General features: G+C 51.6%; 1 protein-coding gene across 2 annotated transcripts in view; it reads left to right on the plus strand.

Annotated features, from left to right (window-relative positions):
• Fgd5 (FYVE, RhoGEF and PH domain containing 5) overlaps window positions 1–26,276 on the plus strand; it is a 97,596-nt gene that overhangs the window by 39,572 nt on the left and 31,748 nt on the right. For both annotated transcript variants that reach the window (NM_001108637.2, XM_087658140.1), the window contains 3 exon segments: window positions 6,058–6,187; window positions 18,530–18,588; window positions 18,680–18,710. In NM_001108637.2, the coding sequence (NP_001102107.2) occupies window positions 6,058–6,187; window positions 18,530–18,588; window positions 18,680–18,710 (220 nt within the window).

Below are 26,276 nucleotides of genomic sequence, written 5' to 3' on the forward strand. Positions count from 1 at the left end.
GGTTTGGCTATTCTAGAATGATAGACCAGTGTGTCTGTATTTCCTCCTGCTCTGGGCCAGGTTAGTGCAGAAAGCCAAAGAGGACAGCAGGACCTTCCAGTTTCCAGTCAGAGCACCCATGGGACCTAGGGAGGCAAATCCATTCCAGATGTTCCCTACCTCTGTGTCTGAAGTCAGAGGAGGTTAGGTTCGGTAGAAAAGTAACAATTTAGCCATGGAGGTGTAGTGGGCTATAGTGCTCTTAGCAGAACAGCAGCACGCGATCTGAGCCCAGCAGAAGTGATGGGAGATGCTAGGATAATACCCAGCTCACAGACACCTCCCAGAGTGTGCCTAGCTCTGTACTGTATGTGCAGGCAGACAGCAGGGCTCTGCCTGAGGGGTTGGAGGAATCAGGTCAGGTAACTGAAAGAGAACAGTCTGCTGGGTACCTGCTCTGGGAAACAGAGACATCACACACCCCTGATTCCTCCCTTAATGGCACTGATGACAGTCACAGGAACATATACAAGTGTGATAGAAAAATATGACAGAACACAGTATGAAGAATGGCTTAGTATCTTACAGTTGAGGGAACCAAGGCCCAGAGAGGGTAAGGAGCCCACAGGATGTCACCTATCAAGCTGGTGGCAGAAGAAGGGCTAGCAGCCAGTCTGTCAGTGCTAAGAGCTCTGTCTGTCTCATGGTTCAGCCTGGCCTTCTGGTCACACTGAAGCAGAACAAAATTACCAGATATTTCCCTGAGCCATCCGTGTCTGTATATCCCTGCTGTCAGTACTCACATGAACTCTGGGTTGGGAGTATTATTACTACCCCACTTTACAGACTAGAACACTGAGGCAGGGAGGCAGACTAAGTATCTTCCCTAATTATTGGTCTAAGTGGCAAAATCAGCTCTGATCTGAGGCAAACAGGTTCTATAGCATTCACCTCCAGACTAGACATCCAGTGGCCCTGGGACCAGCATCAGAGTCTGCTCACAAGGTTCTCACCTCTGCAGGATGGGCCTTGGCAGGTATTGCTCAGGTGCTGAGAGCACTGTGCATGTGCTCATCTCTGTGGATAAATTTCTGTTTCCCACTGAGCCAGCCCACTTCTCTAGGCCAGGCCCAGGTACCAACAGAGTAGCCTGAAAGGAGCAGCAATGGAACCCCCATCTGTTGCCCACACCAATGCCCTGAGCTGAATGTGTTCATCAGCTTTCATCACTGTAACAAAATGCCTGAGTGAATCTATACATAGAAAAAGGTTGTTTTAGCTCACAGCGTTGGAGCTTTCAGTCCCATGTCAGTTGTCCCCTTTGAGTTGGACCTGTGGTGGAAACATCACGACGGGAGCATAAGGCAGAGCCAAGCTGCATTCACAGTCGGAGATGGAGGGAAAGGGGAAGGGGAGGGGAGGAGGACAGTGCCAGGGTCCCACTGTCCCCTTCAAGGGAACATTAGTGTAACTTCTTCCCACCAGGCCTCACCTCTTAAAGGTCCCACACCTCCTAGGAGCACCAGCCTAAGAACCCTAGGGTCTCTGGGGACATTCACTTGATGGGAGAAGAGGTTGCCCAGGCTGGATCCCAAGGCATCACTGGATCAGTAGGCTCACAGCTCTGCCCTGTGGATTGTTCTAGAATGTCACTTCTTTATATCGGTCTGCCATTTTATGAGTTCTGCATGTCTTTAAAAAGTTTTATGTCACTAGACTTCAAGCCTTGTGTATTATCTAAAAATAAACCTTAATGGCCACAGTAATGATCACCGCCCCACTTTGGCCAGAAGAGACTACGGGATTTGTGTCGGGTGAGAGAAGGCTGAGCGAGTCCAACGATTGAAAATTCTTGGAAATTCCCTTTAAAATGAAAGACCAATTACGTCAAGTCTTTGCCAGGATGGGGAGGAACCTGGACACTTACACAGAGCTGGAAGGGATGTAAAACCATGAGAAGATGGTCTGGAGACCCTAAAATCTCACAACACAGAGTCATCGTGAGCCTGGTTGTCCCACACGTATGTATAGCTTAGAGGAAACACGAGTAGATGCTTAAGAACTGCTTCTCCAGTATTCCCAGAAGCCTTTAGTAACAGAACAACCCAGACACATTCCAGATGATGGTCTGTCTGCTCAATGGAATATTATCTAACCATGCAAATAAGTGAAGGGTTGACACCCACTACAGGATCGGTGAGCCCTCAGCACACCTTACAGAGAGAGAGAGAGAGAGAGAGAGAGAGAGAGAGAGAGAGAGAGAGAGAGAGAGAGAGAGAGGCCAGATGCAGACGTCCTCATTTGGTGGCTCCTGTTGACATGAGCTTTAGAACAGGGAATGTAGGCTAGAGGTCGTCAGGACCTCTTGCACACAGTTAAAGGGCATGGAGGTGATAACGGTTTCATCTCATTAGACATGGTGGCAGGTAAGTAGCCCTCTGAGCACACTAAAAAGCACTGAGTCGTGCTTGGTGTAGGGAAAATTCATGGTCCGTGAGTCACATCTCAGAAAAGCTGTCCTCAGTGGGAAACAATCCCTCCCACCCCCAGGGCTGTTTTGGCGGAGACGTCACAGGTTACAGAGCAAGATGTCTTGGTTTTACTTACCAAGAAATGGAAATCCAGTTCTCTAAAAAGCCTCTCCTTGGAGCCTTTTCTGGGAAACGTTACAAGGCTATCTACCCCTTGGCTGACCCCAGGCATGGAGGGGCGTTCTTCCCAGGAGGAATGGAGCAGAGTTCTTGCAGATGGGAGACTGCAGCAGGCAGGCCAGGCTTTGGGATGCCTGCAGGCTGGCCTCAGCCCAGGGTCTTTGACTCTGCATGTTCTGTCCATTCTCCACCTCCATTATACAGATGTTGAAACTGAGGCCCGGTGTGCCAGCCATAGTTACTCATGCCCTGGCTTGATGGCAGGCCCATCCTTAAGTCTCTTCCCACATGTTCAGGTTTTCTCTGTGCTTTGTCCCATTCAGAGATGGAGATGACAGGTCTCAGTGGCTGTTTGAGGGGGTAGGACATGAGATAAATGAGTTCCTAGTAGAAGAGGGCACCTGGACAGGCCCTAGAGGAATTGTCTGCCTTCTGAGAAAATTGCTGTGGGCTGGGGAGGCACAGACTCAGAAGTGAAGGCCAAGTGTTTGGAAATCCCAGCTTTGAGCTTTGTCCCCCACCCTCCGTTCTGTCCTTTCCTCGGATCTCCCAGCTGTTGCACTGGTCCCCGTCATCCCATTTGCTAGCTTGCCACCATCTCAAGTTTTCCAGCTTGCAGAGTGTTCCACCTCAGCCCTCTCCCCTCCCTGACAGGCTGGCCAGAAGAGGTGCACATTCTGGCCTCAGTCACACATGTCCAGCTCCAGCTGGGGTGGACTGTGGGCTCCAGCTTGCTAGCAGTTCCCAAGAGGGAGTGCTTTCTGATAAGTTATGAGGCCCTTTAGACTGTGTTGTTAGAGATGGAAGCTAACAGTCAGAGTTGGACAGGAGGAGGCCCAATCACAGAGGAGACACGGCTTTTTACAACTCTGGGCTGCCGGAAAGGCTCGGGCTTGTTCATTGGGTCGATTAAGGTAACAGGCTCCGGGCAGCTTGTCATGCTCTCTTTAAACTCGAAATGGACACAGAGGGAGGACACAGCTTAAAGGAAGTTAAAGGTGGTTCTTCCTTTAGGAAGGAAGGACCCCCTTCATACTAGAAAGTGGCCATCTCCACCCTCATGCTCTCACGGGACCCTTACGGGGCCCACCGATCCCAGCTGGACAGACTGGAAACAAGTTGAATGTATTGGTCAGCTTTGCCCTGCTGTGACAAGACACCAGACAGAAATGCCTCAAGGAGAAACTATTGGCCGTGGCTCCTGGCTTCAGATTTGCTTCAGCCTGTCATGGAGGGGAAGAACAGCTCATGATATCCATGAAGCAGAGACAGAGAACTCCCTAGGCTGGCCTCATCTTCCCTCTTTGTCCCCCTAAGCCTTCAGCCTCTGTGCTGATTCTGGTCACATTCGCAGTGGTTCTAGTCCTTCACTGATCCTCTATGAAAGGCTTCAGACACAAGCAACAGTGTGCAGTGCACGTCTCCTTGGCACTTCCAAACCTGATGCAGCAGAAGGTCTCATGGAGAGCCCCCCTTCCTGATGTGTGGGTTCTAGACCTCTTGGTCGCCAAACTTAACTTGATCACCTGACCTTCATACTGTTTTTCCCAGCATGGAGTTATAGAGATGAGGCCATTTTTATTGCTTCCGAGCCACCTGGAGAAGGCCACCAGAGAGCAGATGAGGTGCCAGTCAATATGAGGATGGGCAGCAGTGATTTCTTTATTCCGATGGGCTAGGTTGATCAATGCATCCGTCTGCTGCCGTCAGGCTGTGGGGGGCAGCATCCTAACATCTAGTGAATGCTCTCACCACCCTGCTGAGGGCCTTTGTGTGGTTTCTTCATCAGTCCTCAGACCAGCCTGGACCCCTGCATCAGGGTGTGTATGGAGTCCAGAACTCGGCAAGGGCTCTCTCTCTCTCTCTCTCTCTTTCTCTCTCTCTCTCTTTCTCTCTCTCTCTCTCTCTCTTTCACACACACACACACACACACACACACACACACACACACACACACACACACACACACATGCACATGGCCTCACTGTGTATCCCTAGCTGGCCTGGAACTTTCTATGTGAACCCAGATGGTCTTCAACTCAAAGATCCACCTGCCTCTGCCTCTGCCTCTTGAGTGCTATAATTAAAGCACCCACCTTGGCCCCTGAGTCTTCCCCCTTTTCTCTCTACCTTAGCTTTTTTGCAACATCAGCTCTTTCGCTTGACATGAAACTTGTCCACTTGGCCAGGCTAACGGCCAGGGAGCTCCAGGGTTACCTATCTGAACCACCACCCCATCTTTCCAGTGCTGGGGCTATAGGGGCATACCAGTCTCCTCTGCTTTTACCTGGGTGCCAGGGATCTGAGCTCAGGTCTGCATGCTTGCATGACAGACACTTTACCCACTGCCCCAGCCTCCCTTCCCCAGATTTGCCTAATGTCTTAATCAGCATGATCATGGAGGACAGGCTAAGCTGTGGGATTCAGTCTTGACAATATCCCAGTTTTCACAGAGTTTCTGACAAGAGTCATGTGACCAGAGTGAATTTCAAGGTCTCACCAGTGCATGGAGAATACAGGTGGACCATGAGGATAGAATCAGATGTCAGACATTGAGGCGGGAGGTGGTCTATCCCACGGATGCTGTGATGGAGCCCCAGTGGACTCAGGGAACTTGTGGAGACATGGATGTTGGGGGAGCCTGGTGCCTGGAAAGCGGGCTGGGAGCTTTTCCCTCTTCCCTGGTATGTTCTACAGAAGGCCTGGCCTTGCCCTGTGTGCCTTGATGAGGGTCCAGAAGCTTAGGTGACCACTTCTGCCCTCACTGTTGATAACCAGTGGTCCTGTATAGATATAATAGACTTCTGCAGGGCCATCCATGGCTACCTCTAAGAGGGAGTGCCCCAGACTCCTGGTCACCTGCGTGTAGGATAGAGACAAATGGTTACACATTTGCCCAGGTGGCTCTGGAAGACAGGACCTGGGCTCAGCTACATTCTCGTGCATCTTTCTTACACTACAGACAACCACATTGCCACAACAGACAGGAGGGCAGATGCAGAGAGACTCCAGCATACAACAGACCTGGTCTGGGGTCTTCTTTCCTGTGCCTTAGCAGGAAGCTTGTGGCAAGAGACACTGTCTGCTCTCATAGTTCAAAAGAAGAAACCCACATCTAACATTTTGAAATGAAGGAAAGACAGGTCTGGCCTTTTGGGAGGAAGCCTCTGTTGACCTTAGGCTAAATTGGTTTGGTCTTCCCTCGGTGTCTTAGCCTGCCTGGACCTGACAAGGACTTGGGGTTGTCTTAGACAACTTGTGTGAAGGGACCAGGACCACCGAGAGCCTGACTTGTCTGATATACTGAACGGGAATTGCTGTAGCCAGGGCGCGGCAAGGAGCAGGCACTGGGTCACCCTCCAGTTCATCGGGGGCTCGTGAAATGAGCCGGACAAGCAACTCTAACCCTCTCTCCTGTTCTGCCTAGCGCCTACACTGAGCCCTACAAGGTCTGTCCCATCTCAACAACCCCCAAAGAAGACCTCACATCAGACGAAGAACAGGGAAGCTCAGAGGAGGAGGACAATGCTTCAAGAGACCCCAGCCTCTCACACAAGGTAGGACACCCCCAGGTGAGGGTCTAGGGAAGGATTTGGAGGCAGAGATAAGGAGGTGGAGAGAATGGGAAAGATCACACCCCTTGCTACAGCTACTCCTCCATCACTGGGCAGTGGCTGAGGCTCTCAGAAGTGTGGTTGGAGACACTTCCTGCTGGAAGACGTTTGGGGCTTTCCAAAGTCTTCGTGGGTAAGATGGAGTGGAGCTGCATGCTTAGGGGCAAGATGGATCCAGATTCTAGTGTGTTTAGACCTCAGTCATCTGTGAGGTGGGAATTGGGAGAATGGAGAGACTGTTGTCGACTGAAAACTGAGTGCAGGATGCTCGCTGGTTTTGTCCCCCTGAGCAGCAGGTTTATGGCAGGAAAAGAAAGTGGAAAGCTGTTTAAAAGGGACATAGAGTGACCCTTGTCCTAGTGGAGACCCGAGCTGTTCATGGTGTGGCTTATCTATCAGCGGTGCCACCTTCCGTGAGGTGCTGGCAGTGGCCGACCACTCCTCAGTCTTCCCGTGCCCCCCAGGAGCCAGGTGGCTTCTGCCTTGGCCATCTGCAGGAGCCATGGCAATTGTCTAACCACCTTCCCCAGGAGCCCTTCCCGAGTCTGCTCTCCTTTCTCCTCATGTCCCCTCCAAATGCAATTGAGCCTCTTCAGTGCCAGAGAAAGTGGTGACTGTGGAAGCCGAGCTGGGACCTGGCTCTCACTGAGCTGCTCAGAAGTGAACTCGTTCGTTTTGTAGCTAGACTTTGACTTCTTTCAAAAATCCAATTGGGTCTCTGAACACTATTTCCCCAAAGTGATCAGCCAAACCGTGCAGGAGTCCCAAGAAGGAGGCTATCCATGGTGTTTCACTTCTATGTCCTGCCTGTCCTGTCCTGCCCTGCCTCCTCCTGCCCCTGTCCTGCCCTGCCTCTTCCTGCTTCTCTCATCCCCCCTCCTGCCCATACCCTGTCTCCTCCTGCCCCTGCCCTGCCTCCTCCTGTCCCTGCCCTGCCTCCTCCTACCCCTGTCCTGTCTCCTCCTGCCCCTGCCCTGTCTCCTCCTGCCCATACCCTGTCTCCTCCTGCCCCTGCCCTGCCTCCTCCTGCCCCTGCCCTGCTGGTTTTGCTTGGAATCTGGCTTTACCCAATATCACCCTGGCTCTCAACAGCCCTAGTTGATGAGGGACAGCCCTTCTGTCCTTTCTGGTTCTCCTCCTGTCTCTGCCCTGCCTCTCCCTCTTCCTTTCGCTGCTGAGCCACAGTGCAGCCCCAGAGATTCATAACTGGCATTGCCAACTCCCTCTCCCCTTTATAATTGAAGACACAGGTTGAGTGATCAAACCACTGGCCCAGAGTCACCCTGCTGCTGGTAGTTGAAGGGTTCGGGGTCCAAACAGATCTGGCTGGTTTGTATGGTTTTTCCCTCCATACTTTCTTCCCCTTAAAAGAACCCTGACGGGGTTGGGGATTTAGCTCAGTGGTAGAGCGCTTGCCTAGGAAGCGCAAGGCCCTGGGTTTGGTCCCCAGCTCCGAAAAAAAGAACCAAAAAAAAAAAAACAAAAAACAAAAAAACAAACAACAACAACAAAAAAACCCTGACTACTTGCTGGAAGAAAGGAGAACCTCACATTGCTGGTACCTACTAGAGAGGCTTTCGGCTTTCCTGGGAATCTCTGGTGTTATGGGATCTGGAAACAGAGGTAGACCAAAAGCGGTGATTTGGAACGAGTGGCTGCCACTCAGGCCCCATGCTGCTCCTCCTCCAGATGTGTCACCCTGGCTCAGCTTCCCCATCTCTAAAATGAGAGGTGCTGGTCACAGGAGGGTCTAACAAACTAGATGTGAGACTGTGGCTAGAGCCCACAACAGGCAGGGACACAGAGGAGCAGTGAAGTCCTAAGGCCCTGGGCATTTATGTACATTCAGAGGCCAGAAGCAGGGTAGCACGGGACCAAGTGTTGGTTCAAACCCAGCCCCTTGCCAGCAAAGTAACAGACAACTTCTTGACTGCTACCTCCTTCAGTTTCCTGTCTGTGAGTTTGAGCTGATAATCATGGCTGCTGCTCCAGGGTGGCTGCACAGGCAGGGCCAAGAGACTTAGAGCGATGCCTGTCATGCAGTTAGAGCACACAGAGATCAGAGTTCAGGAGAGTGACACTGGATCAGGACAGTTAAGACATTGATGGTTGCCAAGGTCAAGTGACCCCTGGCTGGTCTGGCTGGGGTCACACCAGATAGACCCAATGGCCAGCCAAGGCCAGGCCAAGTCAGGCAAGGAGCATCCTGTTATTCTGAGAGCCGAAGGGTTGGGCTCTTGCAGAAGACCTCTTCCCTCTTCAGAGCCTTCTCATCTGAGCATCCCCAGCCTTTTGCTCCTGTGAGGTTTGTAAGATATACCAGAGTTGAAATCATCTTTAAAGAAGGTTTTCCTGGACTGGGGAAAGGGGCCAGTGGATAATTTCCTTGTCACACTGTTCAGTCCCTGGTTCCTGTGTAAGCTCCAGCTGCCATGGCATGCGTCTATAAACCCAGCCCCTCCTGGCACAGAGGCAGGGACAGGCTAATCCTTGAAGCTCACTAGTCTCACAGCCCAGTCAAATCAGTGAGCTCCAGGTTCAGTGAAAGATTCTGTGTCAAAAACCAAGGTCAGGGAATGTACTCAGGGTTTGACCTCTGGCCTCCACACACAAGTACTCGAATGCACACACCCATATGAGCACATGTGTACACAGGAAGGGCAAACAATTGAGCAAGCAAATTACATTTCCCTTGTACAGCGCATTGTGCACAACGTCACTCCAGACAGGAGCTTGTGCCCTGAGGTCCTAAACCAACCCCTTCCTCCACTCTCACAGAACTCATTCTTCTAGAACTCCCACCCCCATTTCTTCCATGTAGATCACTGATTTTTTTTTTCATAGTACCTCGGAGGTCTTCCCACATTCATACGCAGAGCTCTGAATCACACATTTTCCTTACTGCATAGTATTCCACTATTCAGATGTGCTGGCCACCTCACTGTGGAGAACATTTACAGTCTCTGATGTGTTTGCTGTTCACCTGACAGCATTATGGTGACTTTCCCTCTCACCTCCTCATACCCAAGAACAGACTTTCCAGAATTGGGGCGTGACTCAGTCGGAGAGGATACTTTTCTCCTCTGCTTGAGGTCCTAGGTTCCATCCTCAGCACCTCGAACAAAAACCTTCCCTCCAGGGAAGCTCCTAGGAGCTGAGACTGTGCTTGGTCTCCAAGTGTGCGGCTACATTGTTCCCAGAGGCTGTGCAGTCCACTCTGGCCTGGCTTCACGTTCCCAAAGGCCCAAGGTCTTGTGAGTGGTGACAGGCAGGGAAGCCTTCAAGTGGGGCATCTTCCCACTCTTCACAGTGCTGGTGGTGTGGAAGTCCCGGGAGGGCTCCCTTGTTCCCTGTCCTGTGCCCCCCCGAGGTCAGAGAACCTTCTAGATCCACAGGCAGACACCTCCCTTCCAGGCCTGTGCAGCCTTATGTAGGAGGCAAGACAGGAGCAGGCTTCCCGGCCCTGACCACCTCTGAAGAGAGGTGAGCATTTAGTAGGAGCTCCTGGGGAGACCCAGAAGGGAGATTTGGGGGTACAGTGGTGAGCTCCACCCTTCCCAGATGTTTGGGGGCAGGAACAGGACAGGAAGCCAAGTCCAGATGGTCCACCCCCCTGTCTGGTCTCACCCTCCTTTACTCAGACACACAAAGGGTGTAGGTTGAAGGAAAGGAGGAGAGAGGAAGAAAGGAAAAGCTAGGAAGACTTAAAAATAGCTCTGCTGTAAAAGACCAGCCACAGACCAGTTCTCCCAGCCTGCCCAACAATGAGTGTGCTTTGCAGGCTAACAGGGACTTTTCAGGCAAAATACCAGCTCCCAGGAGACCAATGCCCAGCCAGGAGCCAGCACCTCCTCATGTCTCCTCCCTTTGCCTCCTACCCACAGGCTGCACCTAGCCACACTTCCCTAAGTGCCAAGCCCTTCCCAGCTGAAAGGTCTCCCAAGGCTGGTCTCACAGGCGCCCTTCACCCACACCACAGCTCCTGCCAGGTTGACCTTGGCTCCAGTCCTTCCACTCATGATACCACCTTTACCCCTTCCCCAAGTTCATGGCCAGCTGAACCCCGGTGGTTCCCATAAGTCCTCACACAGACCTGGAGCTCAGGCGTGTACCTGCTGGGTGCTTACTCCTGCACATTTCCCCATCTGCCCTTTCCCTGTGCCCTCACTCATGTTCCTCAACCCCAGCATGCTTGATGAGCACTCTGCACTTGCTAGGTACCAGCTGGGCTGTGTGCGGCTTAGTTCTGTTAGACATGAGGCTAGCAAACCCTGGTGCTGATACAGGGGCTCCTGGAAAGAGATTTGGGGGTCTCAGGGAGGAAGGAGAAGCCTGATTATTTTTTTCAGTTTCTGGAAAATGTTATGATAAAATGCACAACACAGGGCTTTCATTGCATTAACTCGCATCTGTGGTGCTGGGGCTAAGCTCAGAGCCTTGCATGTGCTGGGCAAGTCCTTACCTCTGAGCTGCAGAGGGCTTGGTCTTCTAAGCATGCACAGCTCAGTGGTATGAAGCGCACCAGGTTAGTGTAGCCTCCTTCTGTAGTTCCTAACAGATGCTCCATCTTGATTAGACCCCCTTCTCCGGCCCCTGGTGTGTACTCCACGGCTTTCTGTCTCTGTGGATGTGAGGAGTGGATGGTGTTGCCTCTTATGACTACCAGCCTGGTTCACCTCAGGAGTCCCTTTTCACTCTCCTGTCTCAGCTTTCATCTGTACACTGGGTGACTCCTGCCTTCTGACTCAACCGCGACCCAACTGTGAACAGTGAGGCTGTCCTTCACAGCCTCCGTGTCACCAAGTCTGTATCAGAAGTGGGGCTGCTCCACTGTGGGCCGATTCTGATTTTACTTTTCATTAGGTCTGTGCATGTGTGTGTCTGTGCGTGCACACACGTGCATGGGCACAGCTCCTGCGGAAGGAACATCAGAACTCTCCACATGCCAAGGCCTGTAGAGAGGGCTGGCCAGCGACACGTGGTGCTAGGGAAGGGGACGTCCGGGGTGGTCTTCCTAACGCCCTCACATGTGCCCATCTCCTTGGCCTCCGAATGACCCTGCACACCCTCACCTCCTCCCTGATCCAGGCCTTGTCTCCATGTCCACACAACGGCCCATGCTCAGTGCCAGCCTGAGCCCTGGGGGTATGGCCCTGGGAGGTCGTCCTCTGTCCTTCACTGGCATTATCACATCTCTCCAGATGTCCCACGTTGTCCCCTCTGTAAATGGGGCGTTTCCCAAGTCCTGGCTCCTTCCCAGTTCCTTCTCGCATCTGCATCCTTAGCTTCACAGTTGCAGCCTTCTGGGCCCATAGGTCCGGAGAGCTCGCCGGCTCTCTCTTACTCTGGTGCGCCTGATGTGAATGGCGAAGGCTGATTCCTGCTATGTCACACTTTTATCACTTCATCTCAGCCACACATCAAATACAGTCAAGCAGTGCCCAGCCTTTGCCCAGACGCAGTAAGGATAACAAAGCCGAGTGCTGCCTGCCCTGAAGCCACCCCAGGACCTTTGCACTTGCCATTTCCTCCCCGCTCTACCCGCTAAAGTGCCAAACGTCACTTCCTGATGTTCTTGCTACAGCATTCCTGCCCATTTCCTGACCCCGGAACTGTGTCCTTGTATCTCTGCCCACTTGTGCGAGTGGCTTTTCCCTCCCCCAGCAGTCCTGGTGCGTAAAACAGCCGTTGTATCTACAGATCTACAGAGGAGTAACTGAACACATTAGCTTGCATCCCTGCACTTGATGAAGGCACACATGGCAGGTTCATAGAGGGAAGACACCAGACAACTTCCTCCGTACAGCGGTGCTGCTGAGGCTGGGTCTCTTGGCTCCCAGGAACCTGCTATAACAGCAGGGACATTCTGAGGCAATGTGGAGTCCCTGGAGGACTTACTGGGTCCAGAGGTACTTAGAGTCCTGGGTATCATACATCAGTGTTGTGCTTAGAGGCAGGTAGCACAGGGAGCCAGGCAGGAGGATGCTAAGGGTCCCCTACCTAGTGGCCCCAGCTGTTTGATTGTGCCTCGGGTCACAGTGCTCCTTATTCCCTCCTTCCTGGTGTTATGCAGTGGTCTCCTGGGTACCCAGTGTGCATAGGAAACACCCACAACTCCTCCGTGCCTGTTAGACAACCAGCTCCCAGACCCTACCCCAGACCCCAGGCAGATGGCACAATGCCATGCTGCCTGCTATCTCTGCACTCACTGAAGGTCGGCGTCAGCAGCGCCCTCAGCTCTGTGAGATGCCAATGAGGCTCCCAGCCTCAGAAGTTCCTAGCCTCACCTTTAAACTAAGCTTGGCATGCCCATCTTACCAACTGGTCCCCCGGTCCAGCAATGGCTGGCTGTGGGGCAGGACGGCCTTGGTGCTGTGTGTGAGCTGTGCATATCCGAGAAGGTATTTGAGGCTTGGGGTGGGGTATGTGGGGGAACTGTCCTCGTAAGAGAATCGGTCATGGTTACCTGAGGTTAGGGTTTCTACTGGTGTCAAAAAAAAAAAAAAAAAAAAAAAAAAAGCGCTGACCAAAAGCAACTTGGGGAGGAAAGGGTTTATTTCAGATGGCAGCTTGTAGTAGTCCTTCATCCAGGGAATCAGGGCAGGAACTCAAGGCAGGAGTTTGGAGGCAGGAGCTGATACAGAGGCCAGGGAAGGTGCTACTTACTGGCTTGTTCCCCATGGCTTGTTCAGCCTGCTTTCTTATCCAATCCAGAACCACCAGCCCAGGGTGGGACCACCCACAGGGGGCTGAGCTCTCCCACATCGATCATAAAGAAAATGGACAGGCTTGTCTACAGGCCAATCTGGTGGGGATTTTTTTTTTTTTTTGGCCAGTTGAGGTTCCCTCTCCCAAATTGACTCTAGCTTGTGTCATGTTGACACAGAACTAGCCAGCACGCATGGGAAGGTGAAGTGGCATCTACAGGAGGCAGGAGCCAACAGAACAACACTGTAGACACCTACTGGCTTTTGAAGTCACGAGGAACCTTCTAGAGCTGAAGTGAAATGCAGGGACAAGACAGCTGAGAGCTGATTCCTCCTGCTGCCTGCAAGGGAGCTTGCAAGTTAGTCATGGCCACTGCCCTAGGATTTCAGAAGATAGCATGTTGGACGGGGCATTTAGGAGCGCTAGCTTTATAACCATGTTGAGAACATTTAACATGAAGCCTGCCCTCTTGGTGTCTGTCTGTGATGGATGGGTACAGAAAATATGGGAGATACACACACACACACACACACACACACAGAGAGAGAGAGAGAGAGAGAGAGAGAGAGAGAGAGAGAGAGAGAGAACACAATAGAATATGGAGACAACAATAGAGCTCACTAGGTGAGGGCACCTGCTGCCAAACCTGACAGCCTGAGTTTGATTCCTAGGCCCCACATGATGGAAGGAGAGAATTTTCTCCCACAAGTTGTTCCCTAACTTGCGTGGGCACACACACACAGAGGCACAAATTTAACAGAGGAATCATATTCAGCCCTTAAGAAGATCCTGCCAATTCTAGAAGTGAACGGCATCAGAGGACATTTTGCTAAGTGAAGGAGTCAGGCACAAAGGCCACCCTGTGGGATTTCACCTACACATAGCATCTCGTCTAACCGTGGATGTAGTGGGTGGAAGGTGGTTCCCCAGGGGCTGAGTGAAGGAGAGGTGGGCAGCTGCTTGATGAGTGTAGGTGTCGGGGACACCAGAGCCCTGCTCTGTCTCCTGAGAAGGAATTGAAAGGCACCTGGGCTCACTTCCGGGCCTTCAGCAGATCAGTAGTAACATCTGCAGTAAACAGTGGTCACCTTGGACAGGGAGTTCCAAGATGTCACTTGGTCACTACAGGTCCATCACAGTCTGCAGCCAGACACAGAGGCCTCCCAGAGTTTTCAGGCAGCTTCCTCCCCTCTGCACATCACTGGAAGTCATGCGTCTCTTCTGGCTTTTCCCTTCTCTGGTCCTGCAGGCACTGCTCCTCTTCAGCAGCCCCCTCCCTCTCCGTGTGGCAGTGGGGATGAGCACCAAGACACTTCCCTAGCTTGTCTCTGAATGTTTTAGTAGCACTGAAGGCTTTTCTGCTGGATCTGTATCTCAGGGGGAGGACTGTATTGTCCCAAACAAGAGTTCCGGGGAAGTTGGGGACAGAGACCCCTGGAACCATCTGGCTGCCTGTCAGACGTGACCTTGGAACATTTCGGCAGTCCCATGACAGACCCTCCACTCGCTGAAGACCTGTAAAATGTCCAGACATGAGCCCTTACTGTTCTGTGAGCGGCTTATGCTGTGGGCAGCCGTGTACCAGAACAGGTTATCATGAGGAAATTCAGGGCAGGTGACCTCTTTGCTGGGTCTTAGAATCTTGGGGTCCTTAAGATTGGATATTGAGGAGAAGCTTGTGTTGTTTCTAGACAAACCATCCTAAGGGACAGCCCCATCTGGGGCCTCTTGCCTGTGTCACAGCAGAGTGCCAATCGGGCTTGCCTTTCAAAACTGCGCTCTCTAGGACATGTCCATTCGTGTCTTATGTCATTCCTGTGGGACAGCCTCTGGCATAGTACCTCCCTCTTAATAATAAAGGGCCCCAAAGCCATTTGTAACAAGCCATTTCGCATCCTTATTTCCACATCACAGAGTAAACCAGGCAGCACTTACATGGGCTAGTGCTGGGGCCCAATTGGTAGAGCATTTGCCTAGCATGCTTGAGGCTGGATTTACATCTTTTCAAGTGCCCGTTGGGTCTGGTTGAGGGAGAGATAAGTAGGCCCTCCTGGTCCCCTCTCTTCTTGCTCATTGCCAGTATCAACTTCATGGAGGTTTCTAGACTCCCACAGATACTTAGGAAAAGGAGGATCCCTACCTTGACATCTGGGGAAACTAAGGCTTGGAGACAGAACCAGCACTCTAGACTCTTCCTCAGCCCTGCTGTTTAATGAGATTGACTCGAGGAAGGTCTGGCCCTGAGTGGCTGAGCTTAAAAACAGCTGATTTGTCTGGGGAGAGCTGAGGAGAGTCAGGATTGGCTGTCCCTGGGGACATCCCTGGAGAGGGGCAGACAGCTGCTTGATGTCAACACTCAAACCAGGGTCTGGGCAATACCATGTGCAGGCCCTTGTGCCCCAACCCCATGCTCCTGGGAGGAGCCCTGTTCCCAGAAGCATGTCCCTGGACACTGCCTTCAGCCTCCAAGTTCACTTCCTGGTTAAGTAAACATCTGTTAAATGGCCCAGTTGGGCCCCACCCAGAAGCAGCTTTGGAGGAGAACCTGGGGCACCAAGTCTGGCAGGCCTTCCTAGTGAAGACACATCCATCATTATGCTGAAGCATAGTGGCCTGTGTGTCCCACCCTGAGTCTGCCCGTCTGGCAGTAGGACGTGCAGAGTTGTTCATGCCCGGGACCTTCCAGAAGCCTGCTCCTGACCCTCTGAAATCCTAACAATGGTGATGACGACAACTTCAAAAGTCTGGGAAGAGAGCAACCTCTCCCATCCATCACCATGTCCCTGTGGTGAGGAGTACACACTCTGTTGTCCAGGTGAGGCAACCAAGGCATGTGACCAGCCAGTCACATGGTCACAGTGCTGCCCACAGCCTTGGGAGAGAATCGGGCACTAGCCTCTTCACAGCTCTGTGGTGGTTGTCCTGAGGGTCAGGGAGGAGAAGGAGTTGAGTCTCAGGGACCAGCCTGGCCAGTCCTGGAGGGCCTGACCCAGCCAGGTGCCACACAGGAACATTCACCACCTAGAACCAGTATAGGCATGCGCAGTTCACTGGGTGCAGTGCCGTGGGCTGCCCTGGGATATTTTGACTTTATAATGGGCTTATCAGGGCATCAAAAGTGTGTGTGTGTGTGTGTGTGTGTGTGTGTGTGTGTGTGTGTATGTGTGTGTGTGTGTGTATGTACATGTTTAGTTTTAGTTTTGTTTGAAGATGGGCTCTCTCTGTTTCCCAGGCTGGCCCCAAACTCCTGGGCTCAAGTGATCCTCTTCCTCCAACTAGGACTTGCCACTACCTCTGGCTTAAATACGTACTGGCTTAACAGTATCCTGGACTTAAGGTGGGCGTCTTAGACTCAGCCTGAGTATCAGGGGAGGGTGTGCGCCTAGCCATGCTGGCTCTCTATTGGTGCTTGAACATTGGAGCTGGACCTCGGGTAAAATCTTGGCTATGCGAAGGGTGGAGGTTCATCTGTGCCTCAGTTTCCACATCTGCAAATAAAGGCAATTGAAATAGCTGGATTCCAGGAACTAGCAGGTATACATAGGTCAGGCCTGTGCTTAGCAGTTCCTGAGTACCCCTACCTGGGAGCTGCTATGCCATTCAGTAGATATTATTATTCCTGTTGACAGTTGGGGCTCAGAGAGAAGCACAGGTACAAGAACAGGAAGAGGCAGGGTGGAGATTTGACCCCAGAGCAGAGACTCTCAACTAACAGATGAATCACTGGCCTGACAAAGACTGAGACCAGTCTGGCTCCTGTCCTCATTTTACAAGGGGACAGACAGCTTTAGGTCTCCTGTCTGCCTCTGTGGATGCTTTGCCATGTATCCCTGAGGCTGCCAAGGCCTGCCCTGGACAAATCCATCTTCCCTTGCAAGGGTTTCCCACCTGCTGGATTCTGTTAGAGCCTCTCCCTTGAGAGCCCAACACTAGTTCTGAAGACACAGATGGGATGTGAGTCAGTTTGGTTCCCTTGGGAGAGAAGAGACCAGCAAGGGCCAAAGGCTTCCCCTGGCCTCTCAGTGCTCTCTCCTGTCTTCACACTCCAGCTGGAGATACAATGTGCTACAGAAGGAAGACTGAACTAGGCCAGCTTCTGCCCTGGTATGATGGCCACAGGGATTTAAACTTCCAGGAAGCCATTAGGGACTGGCAGCTGGGGAAAGGCTGTGTTTATTTGGCACCTAATCCATTCCAGACACTATATCTGCTTTTATCAGCATGGGACGTCTGCCTGGCAGTGACTGGAGATATTTTCGGTATCACTGGGGATTGGGATGTGCTGTCATCCTGCAGACAGGAGCCATGCCTGCTGTTGACTATCCTAAGACACATAGGAAAGCACGTTTTGGCAAAAATCAATGTTGTGACCCAAGAGCAGAGAATGACTTCTGCCATTCTCTAGGTTAGAGCTGTGATGGTTAATACTGAAAACTCGACAGGATCTAGAATTGCCTAGAAACAAACCTCTGGGCATGTCTCAGGGAGTTTCTAGGTTGGGCAGAGTTGAGGAGTTGAGTAGGGTAGGTCATTATCCTATTGTCTGACATCTTGAAATCTCTAAGGAGAAAGTGAGCTGAACTCCAGCACCCACTTTTCTCTGCTCCTTGACCATGGATACAATGTGACCAGCTGCCATGTCCCCCACCCCCACCCCACCCCACACCCTCCATGATGGACTGGTAACTGTGAGCCCTTCCTTAAGTTGCCTCTGTCAGGTGTTTTGTGACAGCAATGAGAAAAGTGAACAACACAGATGCTTGTAGATACTACTGTGTCAGTGTGGCCACTGAATGGAGTCCTGAAAGAGTCAGAAAATAGGATGAGAAAATGTAGGGAAAGGCATTGCAAGAAGAGAAAAGAGTGTGTGCTAAGACCCAGAGTCAGGGGGGCATCAGCAGAAGGACATGTATAAGGAATTGTCGATGTTTTTCTCTGTATTTCAGTTGAAAGACCGAGGCAGGCATGCTTGTAGACTCTCCACAGTGTGTCAGATCTTTGCATTGCTGTGCAAAATTAATGACCAAAGAAAATGAATGTCTTGTTCAATGAGTGAGAGTCAGAGACAGGAAGCAACTTAATTCCAGAACTATGGGTTGACCGTACACTGTGCCTGCTGTAGGCAGCCCTCCAGTTTCTCAGATAGTGACCCAACAGGGGACCGATAGGGTTAGAAGCACACGAAGTTTAAGCTCTAAGGCCATGTATAGGTTGCCCTGTCTGCATAGGGGAAATTAAGGCTTGTTTCCAGAAAGACACTCTAGAGGATGCCCTCGTACAGAGACAACAGGTCGTCAGGACTGGTGGGACAGGGAGCTGGAGCCAAACTCATGCCAGCGTCACAGGGGCATTTACTGAGCACTGTGTCAGGCGCCATGCAGGACATTTGTTCTGCAGCTTTCTGGGTAGATACTTTTCATGCCCACATGCATGGATGAGGAAACCAAGGTTCAATGAATCATTTGCTAATGATCACACTGGTTGTACAAACCAGACCCACCTCCAACAGCAAGGTCACTTTTGGGGTTGTCTTTTCAGCTACCAACCCTGCTTATCACTGTTTCCCTCCCCCCACAGGGTGAAGGACAGTCTAGAGCCTTTGTCATCGCTCAGGAGCTGCTGTCTTCAGAGAAGGCGTGAGTGCCCATGGCTTATACGCTAAGCCCCGCCCCTCCTAGCATGTCCAGGATGCAGTTAATGCAGACCCATGCCTCCTTCCTTCCACAGATATGTGCAGATGCTGCAGCACTTAAGCCTGGTGAGTTCATCATTTTGATCATCTCCAACTGTCCCTTTACAGGGCTGGACTCTGAGAGGCAGAGATCAGGGAGCAGACAGGGGTGACTACATTTACAGGCTTGGTGGCTCAGGCTCTGGGCCAGGCTTTTCAGGGAAGCCTGGTCTGTTGACGGGTGTACTGGGCAGGATGCCTCCCTGTCTGGGTGGGGTGGGAGCTCTGGCAGAAGGCTTTGAGGATAGATGGGATATTGAGGGCAGTCTCTGTGTGTGTTTGTTTCTGTCATGCTGGGGATGGAACCTATGGCTCACACCATGCCAGGCGAGCGAGCAGGCCACCACTGCACCCGAACTCCATACATGTGTCTTATATTTGGGTTCTTATACGGAGCGTGATGTGCCTGCATAATGACAGTCGTCCGGGAATCAAGGAGTTTTCTCAGTCACTCTGGTCTCCTCCTTTCTAGGAGCTTTCCAGTGACAAATGCAAGAAGAAATCATTGAGGGTACAGGGGAAGGCCCGTGGTTGTGGAGAATCTGGGGAGGCTTCCCTGAGGAGATGGCTCTGGTTCAGGCTGGGTCCCAGGGAAGGTTGCACACAGCAAAGATGAGAAAGCAGGATATGTAGGCCTTGTGACAGCTCTCCCAAGTGTCTGAGGAGCCACAGCCCCACCACAGTTCTCTGTTCAACTCTTACAATGTCAGAGCCACCTGTGGTTACTTTGGACACTTAGCAGGTCGTGATGTGTAAGCTCAGAGGAAGTGACTAGGCCCAGGTCACACAGAGGTGGAGCCAAGACAGAGATGGGTTTCCTAACATGCACACCACTCTTCTTATGTATGATCCATTCTGCAGAGCAGAGCGCCATTTCCCAGTGTCCTGCATGAAGCCAGGTCTCTGGGTGAGCCGGTTAAATACCATGCTGCTGTGCTGTCCCCATGTGAACAGGGAACAGAACAATAGTCCTCTGATTTAGCATGGACAGCTCTTTGGGATTCCAGTTCTCTGTGTTATTGAAACTGAAAGTCCCCAAGACTTAAGTATCCCAGCCCTTCCCCCTTCACTCCTGAAAGGTAATTGAGCAGAGCAGAGAAGGATGGAGCCCTGAATTCTGCTCCCTCGCCCGCTCCTGCCTGGCAGCCTCACACAGGCTGGGAGCTTTTGTTTTATGAGACAGCTGTGTGAGTTTGTAGTGCTTCCTGCCAGGTGGAGAGAGGCTGGAGCTGCTGCAGTCCACAGTGCCATCCTGGGCTGGGAAAGCCAGTAAATCACAGTGCAGAAGCTGTTTTCTGGAACTGTCCTGCTGAACGTTTATCTCATCAGAGCTGTGTGGACAGAGGTGGCAGAAACCCCACCGCATGGCTCCAAGCCAGGGATGCTGGTCTTCAAGTAGACCACAGACTTACAGGATGCAGCATCCTGCTTGCTAAGGCTGGCGAGTTCTCCCTCAAAACTCTTCATCCTGCTGGAAAGGTCCCTGACGTTATCGTGCTTGAGGAGGGAAAGGGGCTTCTGGTTTGCAAGCTTGGGATTCAGTCTTACACTTGACAAAGGATCAATAGGGCTAGTGTGGAGGCCGAGGCAAGGTTAAGTCATCCAGATTGGTTCCTGCTACTTGGGGACCTGGTTCTGGAAGTCTCTCGATTGAGAATTGTTTTTCTATTTTTTAATCTTTGTGAAGAAAGACAAAGAAAAGCATGAGCTTTAAAGACCCTTGTGGTCCACAAAGCCTAGAACTTTGTTTTGCTGGCCCTTGACTAAGGTACTCTTCTGAGCCCAGTCATCAAAGCTTCCACCTTCCTGCACATCCATCAGTGTCCTACCTAGCCAGCTGACTTTGGCCACCCATCTCCCTCTCATCTCCACAGCACCAAATGTCACACCCACATGGCCATTCACCACTCTTCACCCACTACTCCATTATCTATCTCAGTAATCTAACCATTGGTGTACTACTCCATCCCTCTACCTCTGAGCCATCGACTCACTAATCCATACTTCCTTTCATTCATCCATCCATCCATCCGTCTGCCCATCCATCCACCCTTCCCTTCTTTCCCTATTCACCCATTCATCTCCTCCTTTATCCATTTACCCATCCATCCATCCATCCATCCATCCATCCATCCTTCCCTCCCTTCCCCATTCATTGTCAATCCATTTGCTAGTGAATCTGTCCATTCATTCTCCCCAAATACCCACTTCTCATTCTCTCCCCTTCTCTATTCACTCTGAAATATTATAGACTGTTTGGTTTCCATTGTTACTGAAATAGACCTTGGAGCTCCAAAGATGTAAAAGGTCCCCAAATTTGCTCCTGAGTAGGTCTCAGTGCGCTCTGTGTGTGTGTGTGTGTGTGTGTGTGTGTGTGTGTGTGTGTGTAGGCCTAAAGTTGAGTCATTTTCTATCTTTTATTTATTGAGAGAGACCCTCTCACTGAACCCCATGCTTACCAATTCTGGCTATTCTTGCTAGCTGGTTCACCCTGGGGATCCCTTGTCTTCTGCTTCTCAAGTGCTGGGATTACAAGTGACTGTGGCAGCTGCTCAGCTTTAATGTGGGCTCCAGAGATCCAAATCCTAGTCTTCAGGCTGCGCCATCAGCATTTTACCCAGGAGCCATTTTCCCAGCCTGACAAATGTCATTTTTGTTAAAGGAGAGGATGAAGGTGAGAAGATGCCACACTTAACGTCTCTCAGCATAAGTAGAATTTGCACAGCTGTGTTTTTGTGCAGCATCTGCAGGGGCATGATGAGAGCAGGCTTTCCACTTTGGAATCCAGGCAGAGGAGAGGTGCCCTGAACGTGGACTTAGGGAAGGATTCTACCATGTGCAGAAGGTGGGACAGTCAGCCTGGGCAGGTGCATGGAGCCTAAAGATGTATGACATGGGGCATAGATGGCATATCAGCTGTGTGCTTATCTGTGGCTGCTTTGAAGAGGCAGAAGGCCAAAATGGGGGTTGGGAAAGGACTCAAACACCAGGATGAGCAGGTTGCAAAGCCCTAACAATGCCATCTGGGGGCTTACGGTTCTCCTCTTGTATGCTGAGTTGGTGTTTGTCACCTTTGTCTCTGTTTACTCATTTATAATGAAATCTCACCTAGGAGAGGCTGACAGTTCCTCCCAGGGGCCCCTCCTTTGGACAAAGGCTCTCTAGACTGCCAGTGGGGAGCAAATGGGAAAGTGGCTGCTGTCAGGTCCTCTGAGAGAAGTCCTGGAACCCAGAAGAGCTGGTGTCTGGCCCATGCACCCATGGCACCTCTTTCTACTCTTCCGCACTCCATCTCTCCTCTCTGCCTTCTGCCTGCCCCTAAGGTGCTATGGGGTGTCCTGCAGCCTGTGCCTCCTCTTCCATTGGTTCATAAGTTCCACTGCTTGATTGCCAGTGTCTTCTCTTCACTCAGCCCCGGAGTCACCAGGGAACAAGCACGTCCAGGACTCAGGGATATGGAGTAGCATGCTACTGCGCTCACAGACCCTCAGTGAAGTCCCCATGTCGTCTTGTTTTCAGACGCCCTGTCCCAGAGATTTTCACAAGGCTTCGTGAAGGACTCATCTCTGCTTAGCACATCTGGGCCCTAACCCAGAAGATTCAAAAGCCAGCAGTAACTAGATAGCTGGGGACTGCAGTCTCCTGTAGGTGTCTCCTTGCTCACGTCTTGTGGCAGATGGTAGCTACTGTCTGGAGCCTCGGCTGGGCCTATGGCCAACAAACTTACCTATGCCCTCTCCCTGTGGTATCCAAATAGGCGAGACAGGGCTTCCTCCCAGCCAGTGGCTGGGTGCCAAGAGTGATTGTCCCAAGAGAAAGCCCAGAGGAAGTGCGTGCCATTTTTATGGCCCAGGCTTGGAAGTCACGTAGCGCCACTTCCGCCGTACTCCACTAGTGGAGACAGTTACAGAGGTCCACCCAAGTTCAAGGGCAAGGGATATAATCTGTACCCGCTCAGTGGGAGGATTATCAGGCACACATTGCATAAATATCCTGTAGGAGATACTGTTGTGGTCAATTTTGGAAAGCATAACTCACCATAGACGCCTTTTCAAAATCATTTTGTGTCTCTTAGGAACTGCATTTGATTCCCAGTAACAAAACTTTAAATGTGGCAGCATAACTGACTTAGAGGTTATGCTCTTGTGGAGTAGATCCAGGAGGAGGAGCTCTCAGTTAAGTGCATCTCAGCTCAGAAGGTGCATTGGTTCCTCATGAACATGGATAGCCGCTGTACCCCTAACCTCATACCCATATCCCATTCAACCCCCATGTCATATAGCTTTCAGGCAGAAAGAAAAGGAAGGAGAAAGACAAGTTTCTGACTCCCAGCAGGAGCTAGTTCCCCCTGAAGATGCCTGGGGAACCACTCGATAGCTTCTTCCTGTTGTTTGTCAGTGCCTCAGGGGAAGCCAAAGCAAATAGGAGTTGGTGGTCAAAGCGAAGTATGACTCACTGGCTCTACTCCTTTGTATCATTATGAAGCTCAGCTGGGGAGGGGACAGTAGGTGTCCCAGAAGAGTCCTTCCTGTTCCCAGTCAGCTAGGTTTGGGAGGGTCTCCTGCTCTACCCAGACAGAATCTGTGCAGAGGTGAGAAGAGCTTCCTTCAGGGTAGCGCTTTGGCAGCTTCCGCTTCTCTTAGCATTTGGCAGCAGTCAGTGTTGGCAGCAGAAGCAGGTGGACCCCCCTCTCCCATAGTGCTACTCTCCTGCCTCAGGTCGGAGATCTGGATTAGACCTATGAAGTGGAAGTGGGTGTTGTCTCTTGAAGAAAACAGCAGGTTTCAGACTGAAGAGATTGACCCAGTGGTTAAGAACACCCGTTGCTCTTGAAGAGGAACCTGGGGTTCAATTACCAGCACTGAGTTGGCGTTCACAGCTGTCTGTAATTCTAGTTCCTGGGGATCCTATGCCCTCTTCTGGCCACTGCATGAACATGCTATACAGACTACAAGCATTCCTACACATACAATAAACAGAAATCTTACAGAAGGGGGGGGGGGGGAGGAGGGGGGAGAAGGGGGGGAAGGAGGGAGGGAGGGGTGAGAGGAAGGGAGGGGGAGGGAAGGAGGGATGGGGAAGGAAGGAGGGTTCATAAAAAGGCAGGCGAGATAAAATTGTGCCTCAGGAGAGTTAGAGGCTCACAGCCACAGGCAGCCATGACAAGGCCCTGAGGTGGAAGAATGTTAGGAGAGATAGCCATCACATACAGTGTAATCAGGGACCTGAAAGAAGAGAAACAGATCCTTCAGTTCTTCAGTTCCGAGAATATAGGAGAGTTTTCATGTTGTACCATGGGCAGCATCAGCAGGGAGGGGAGCCTTCAATCTCATAGGACAAGGGAGTTTTGACTCTTGTGCGTTTGAGGAACGTTTGGTAAGAGGTAAGTTCCAAAATCCAGCCTGTGCGCTAGAAGCCAGTGAGGCACTGATAAGTTTAGCTGTGACACAAGGCTGACTTGGATCTGGGCAGTAGGAAGGGATAGACATTATATGCAGATGCTGTGGGCAGGGAGAGAACTCAACTCTCTGAGAACTGAAAGCTCACAGCTGCTCTCTGCTCTTGGCCCTCAGAGGGAGACTACAGAGGCTGTAGCTTGTCTTTGGGGACAGGGAGCAGAACATAGCTGATGTGTAATCTGACACTGGGGAATTCTCACCTCTGGGCCAGCAGCTTTGGTCACACCTCCTGGGCCCTGGAATTCCCCAGGTCTTGTCAGTGGCTGGTGTGATAACTGCAGCACAGTGTATCTAAGACTCTTCACTGTTAAGGTCACCAATACTGCTGCTGCCACCATTATGGTTGGTCACTCCCACTGCCCCTTCAAACTGCTGCTTTGCTGACACTCTCACAGGTGATGTGGAGCAACAAGCTCTGCCATTTCTGTGTCTCTATCTCTTCTGCTGCTCTTGAAGCCTAAAGCCAAGGGTACCATCAGATCACCACCATTTCTAGGGCTCAGCCTCACAGCCCACTCCTCGGTGGCTGTGGGTGTGACTGCTAGCTGAGCACTGCCTCTCTCTGCCTTACAGGTGGGCATTTCTAGTGGTTCTTCAGTGACCTGGCCAGTCCATTTCTATAGCCAGAGAGGTGTTTGCACCAACCACAGCAGACCACCATGTAAACGGATAATTGTGTTTACACCAGTCACAGCAGCCCGCAAACCCAGGGAAGGTTCTCGATTTCTGGCATGCTAGGAAATGGTACAGGGTCTGACAGTACTCACAGGACATGTAATTGGGAAAGTCCTTGGTAAACTTGAAGACACAGCTTAAGACTGTTGTGGTTGTGGCTGTGGCTGCATGTACAGGAGCTCAACTTGTGTAGCCACGATCGCCCTGTGGCTTCCTCATGGGGTCTCTGGCGGGCTGGCCATTTGACTGACAGTTCTCTGCTCAAGGTACCTAGGACACTGGGAAAGAGCCTACCACCAATCAGGGAGTCAAGTCCGTTTACAGGAAAATAAACAGCAATAGGACTTAAAATACGACCTTGTTGCAAGCGTTTTAGCCATGTTTAGTGCGCTTTCCGCAATGCTCACCTCCTGCCCAACAACCCAAGGATACGTGGGTTCCCCTTACCTGTCTCATCCCCATAGCTTAATAAACAGCTTCTGAGCCACAGGGTCTCCACAGCTACCAGCTCTCCCACTCTGCTCCAAAGCCTCAGTGATGGGTAGAAGAGTTTCCAAGGGCAGGTGGCCAGACCTTCCTCTCCAATACTGTCTCACTCTTCTTACTGCCCCTGGTACCTTCCTGGCTGGCACTCCCCCCACCCCATGCATTTGTTCCAGTGGGTCTGCAGAATTCTTTCTAACCTGAGCCCTCCTTTACAACACAGCATTGTTTGGCTTCCTCATGTGTGTGGTTCCCCAGACTCCCACTGCTGCTGGTTTCCTGGTTCTGTGGTGGGAAGATACATTTCTCTGGCTTTCCTAGATGGATCTGGACTTGTGTTACAGCCTAGCACAAGGCCACCATGAGTTGGGGGCTGTGCCATTTGTCATTTTTACTTGGCTCTGGTGTGGCTCTGCTCCCATCTCTGTTTGGGCTCTATGTTGCTTGAGCCCTCTGAGGTCAGTGCATGTTTGAGTGTACATCTCAGGCTGGGCATCTTTCCCATGCTCTCTCTCATGGAGAGTGGGTGGCCTGAGAGGAAACAATGCCTAGAGGGGACGCCATGAACACAGGACACATGAAGTATCCAGCCCAGCTTTCCAGGTGTAGAGGAAGGGGTCTCAGAGGAAGGTGTATCAGTAGCCAGGGAAGGAAGGCTCAGCATGTGCACAGGCCCTAAGGCCTGCGGGATGAGCATGGTGGGAACTGAGAGATGTTCCCAGCCGGGTGGAGGAAAACTGAGAAAGCTGAGGCCAGCAGGAAAAGGGAAGGTAGAGAGCCTCATGCCATGTGAAGCTTCGTCCCGAGCATCTGAGAAGCTGCTGGTGACTCTAGGAAGAAGTGCTGTGGCATGCTGGGTAAGGCCTTAGTGACTGTCTATGTGGTGAGGGGCTGGGCTGATCCCAGGGAGTTATGGGGATGGGGCTGTACATACAAGCAGAGCAGGCATTCTATGAGGTAAAGGACTCCAGAGGAA

Source organism: Rattus norvegicus, chromosome 4 (assembly GCF_021556685.1).
Source record: "Rattus norvegicus strain SHRSP/BbbUtx chromosome 4, alternate assembly SHRSP_T2T, whole genome shotgun sequence".
Lineage (NCBI taxonomy): Eukaryota > Metazoa > Chordata > Mammalia > Rodentia > Muridae > Rattus > Rattus norvegicus.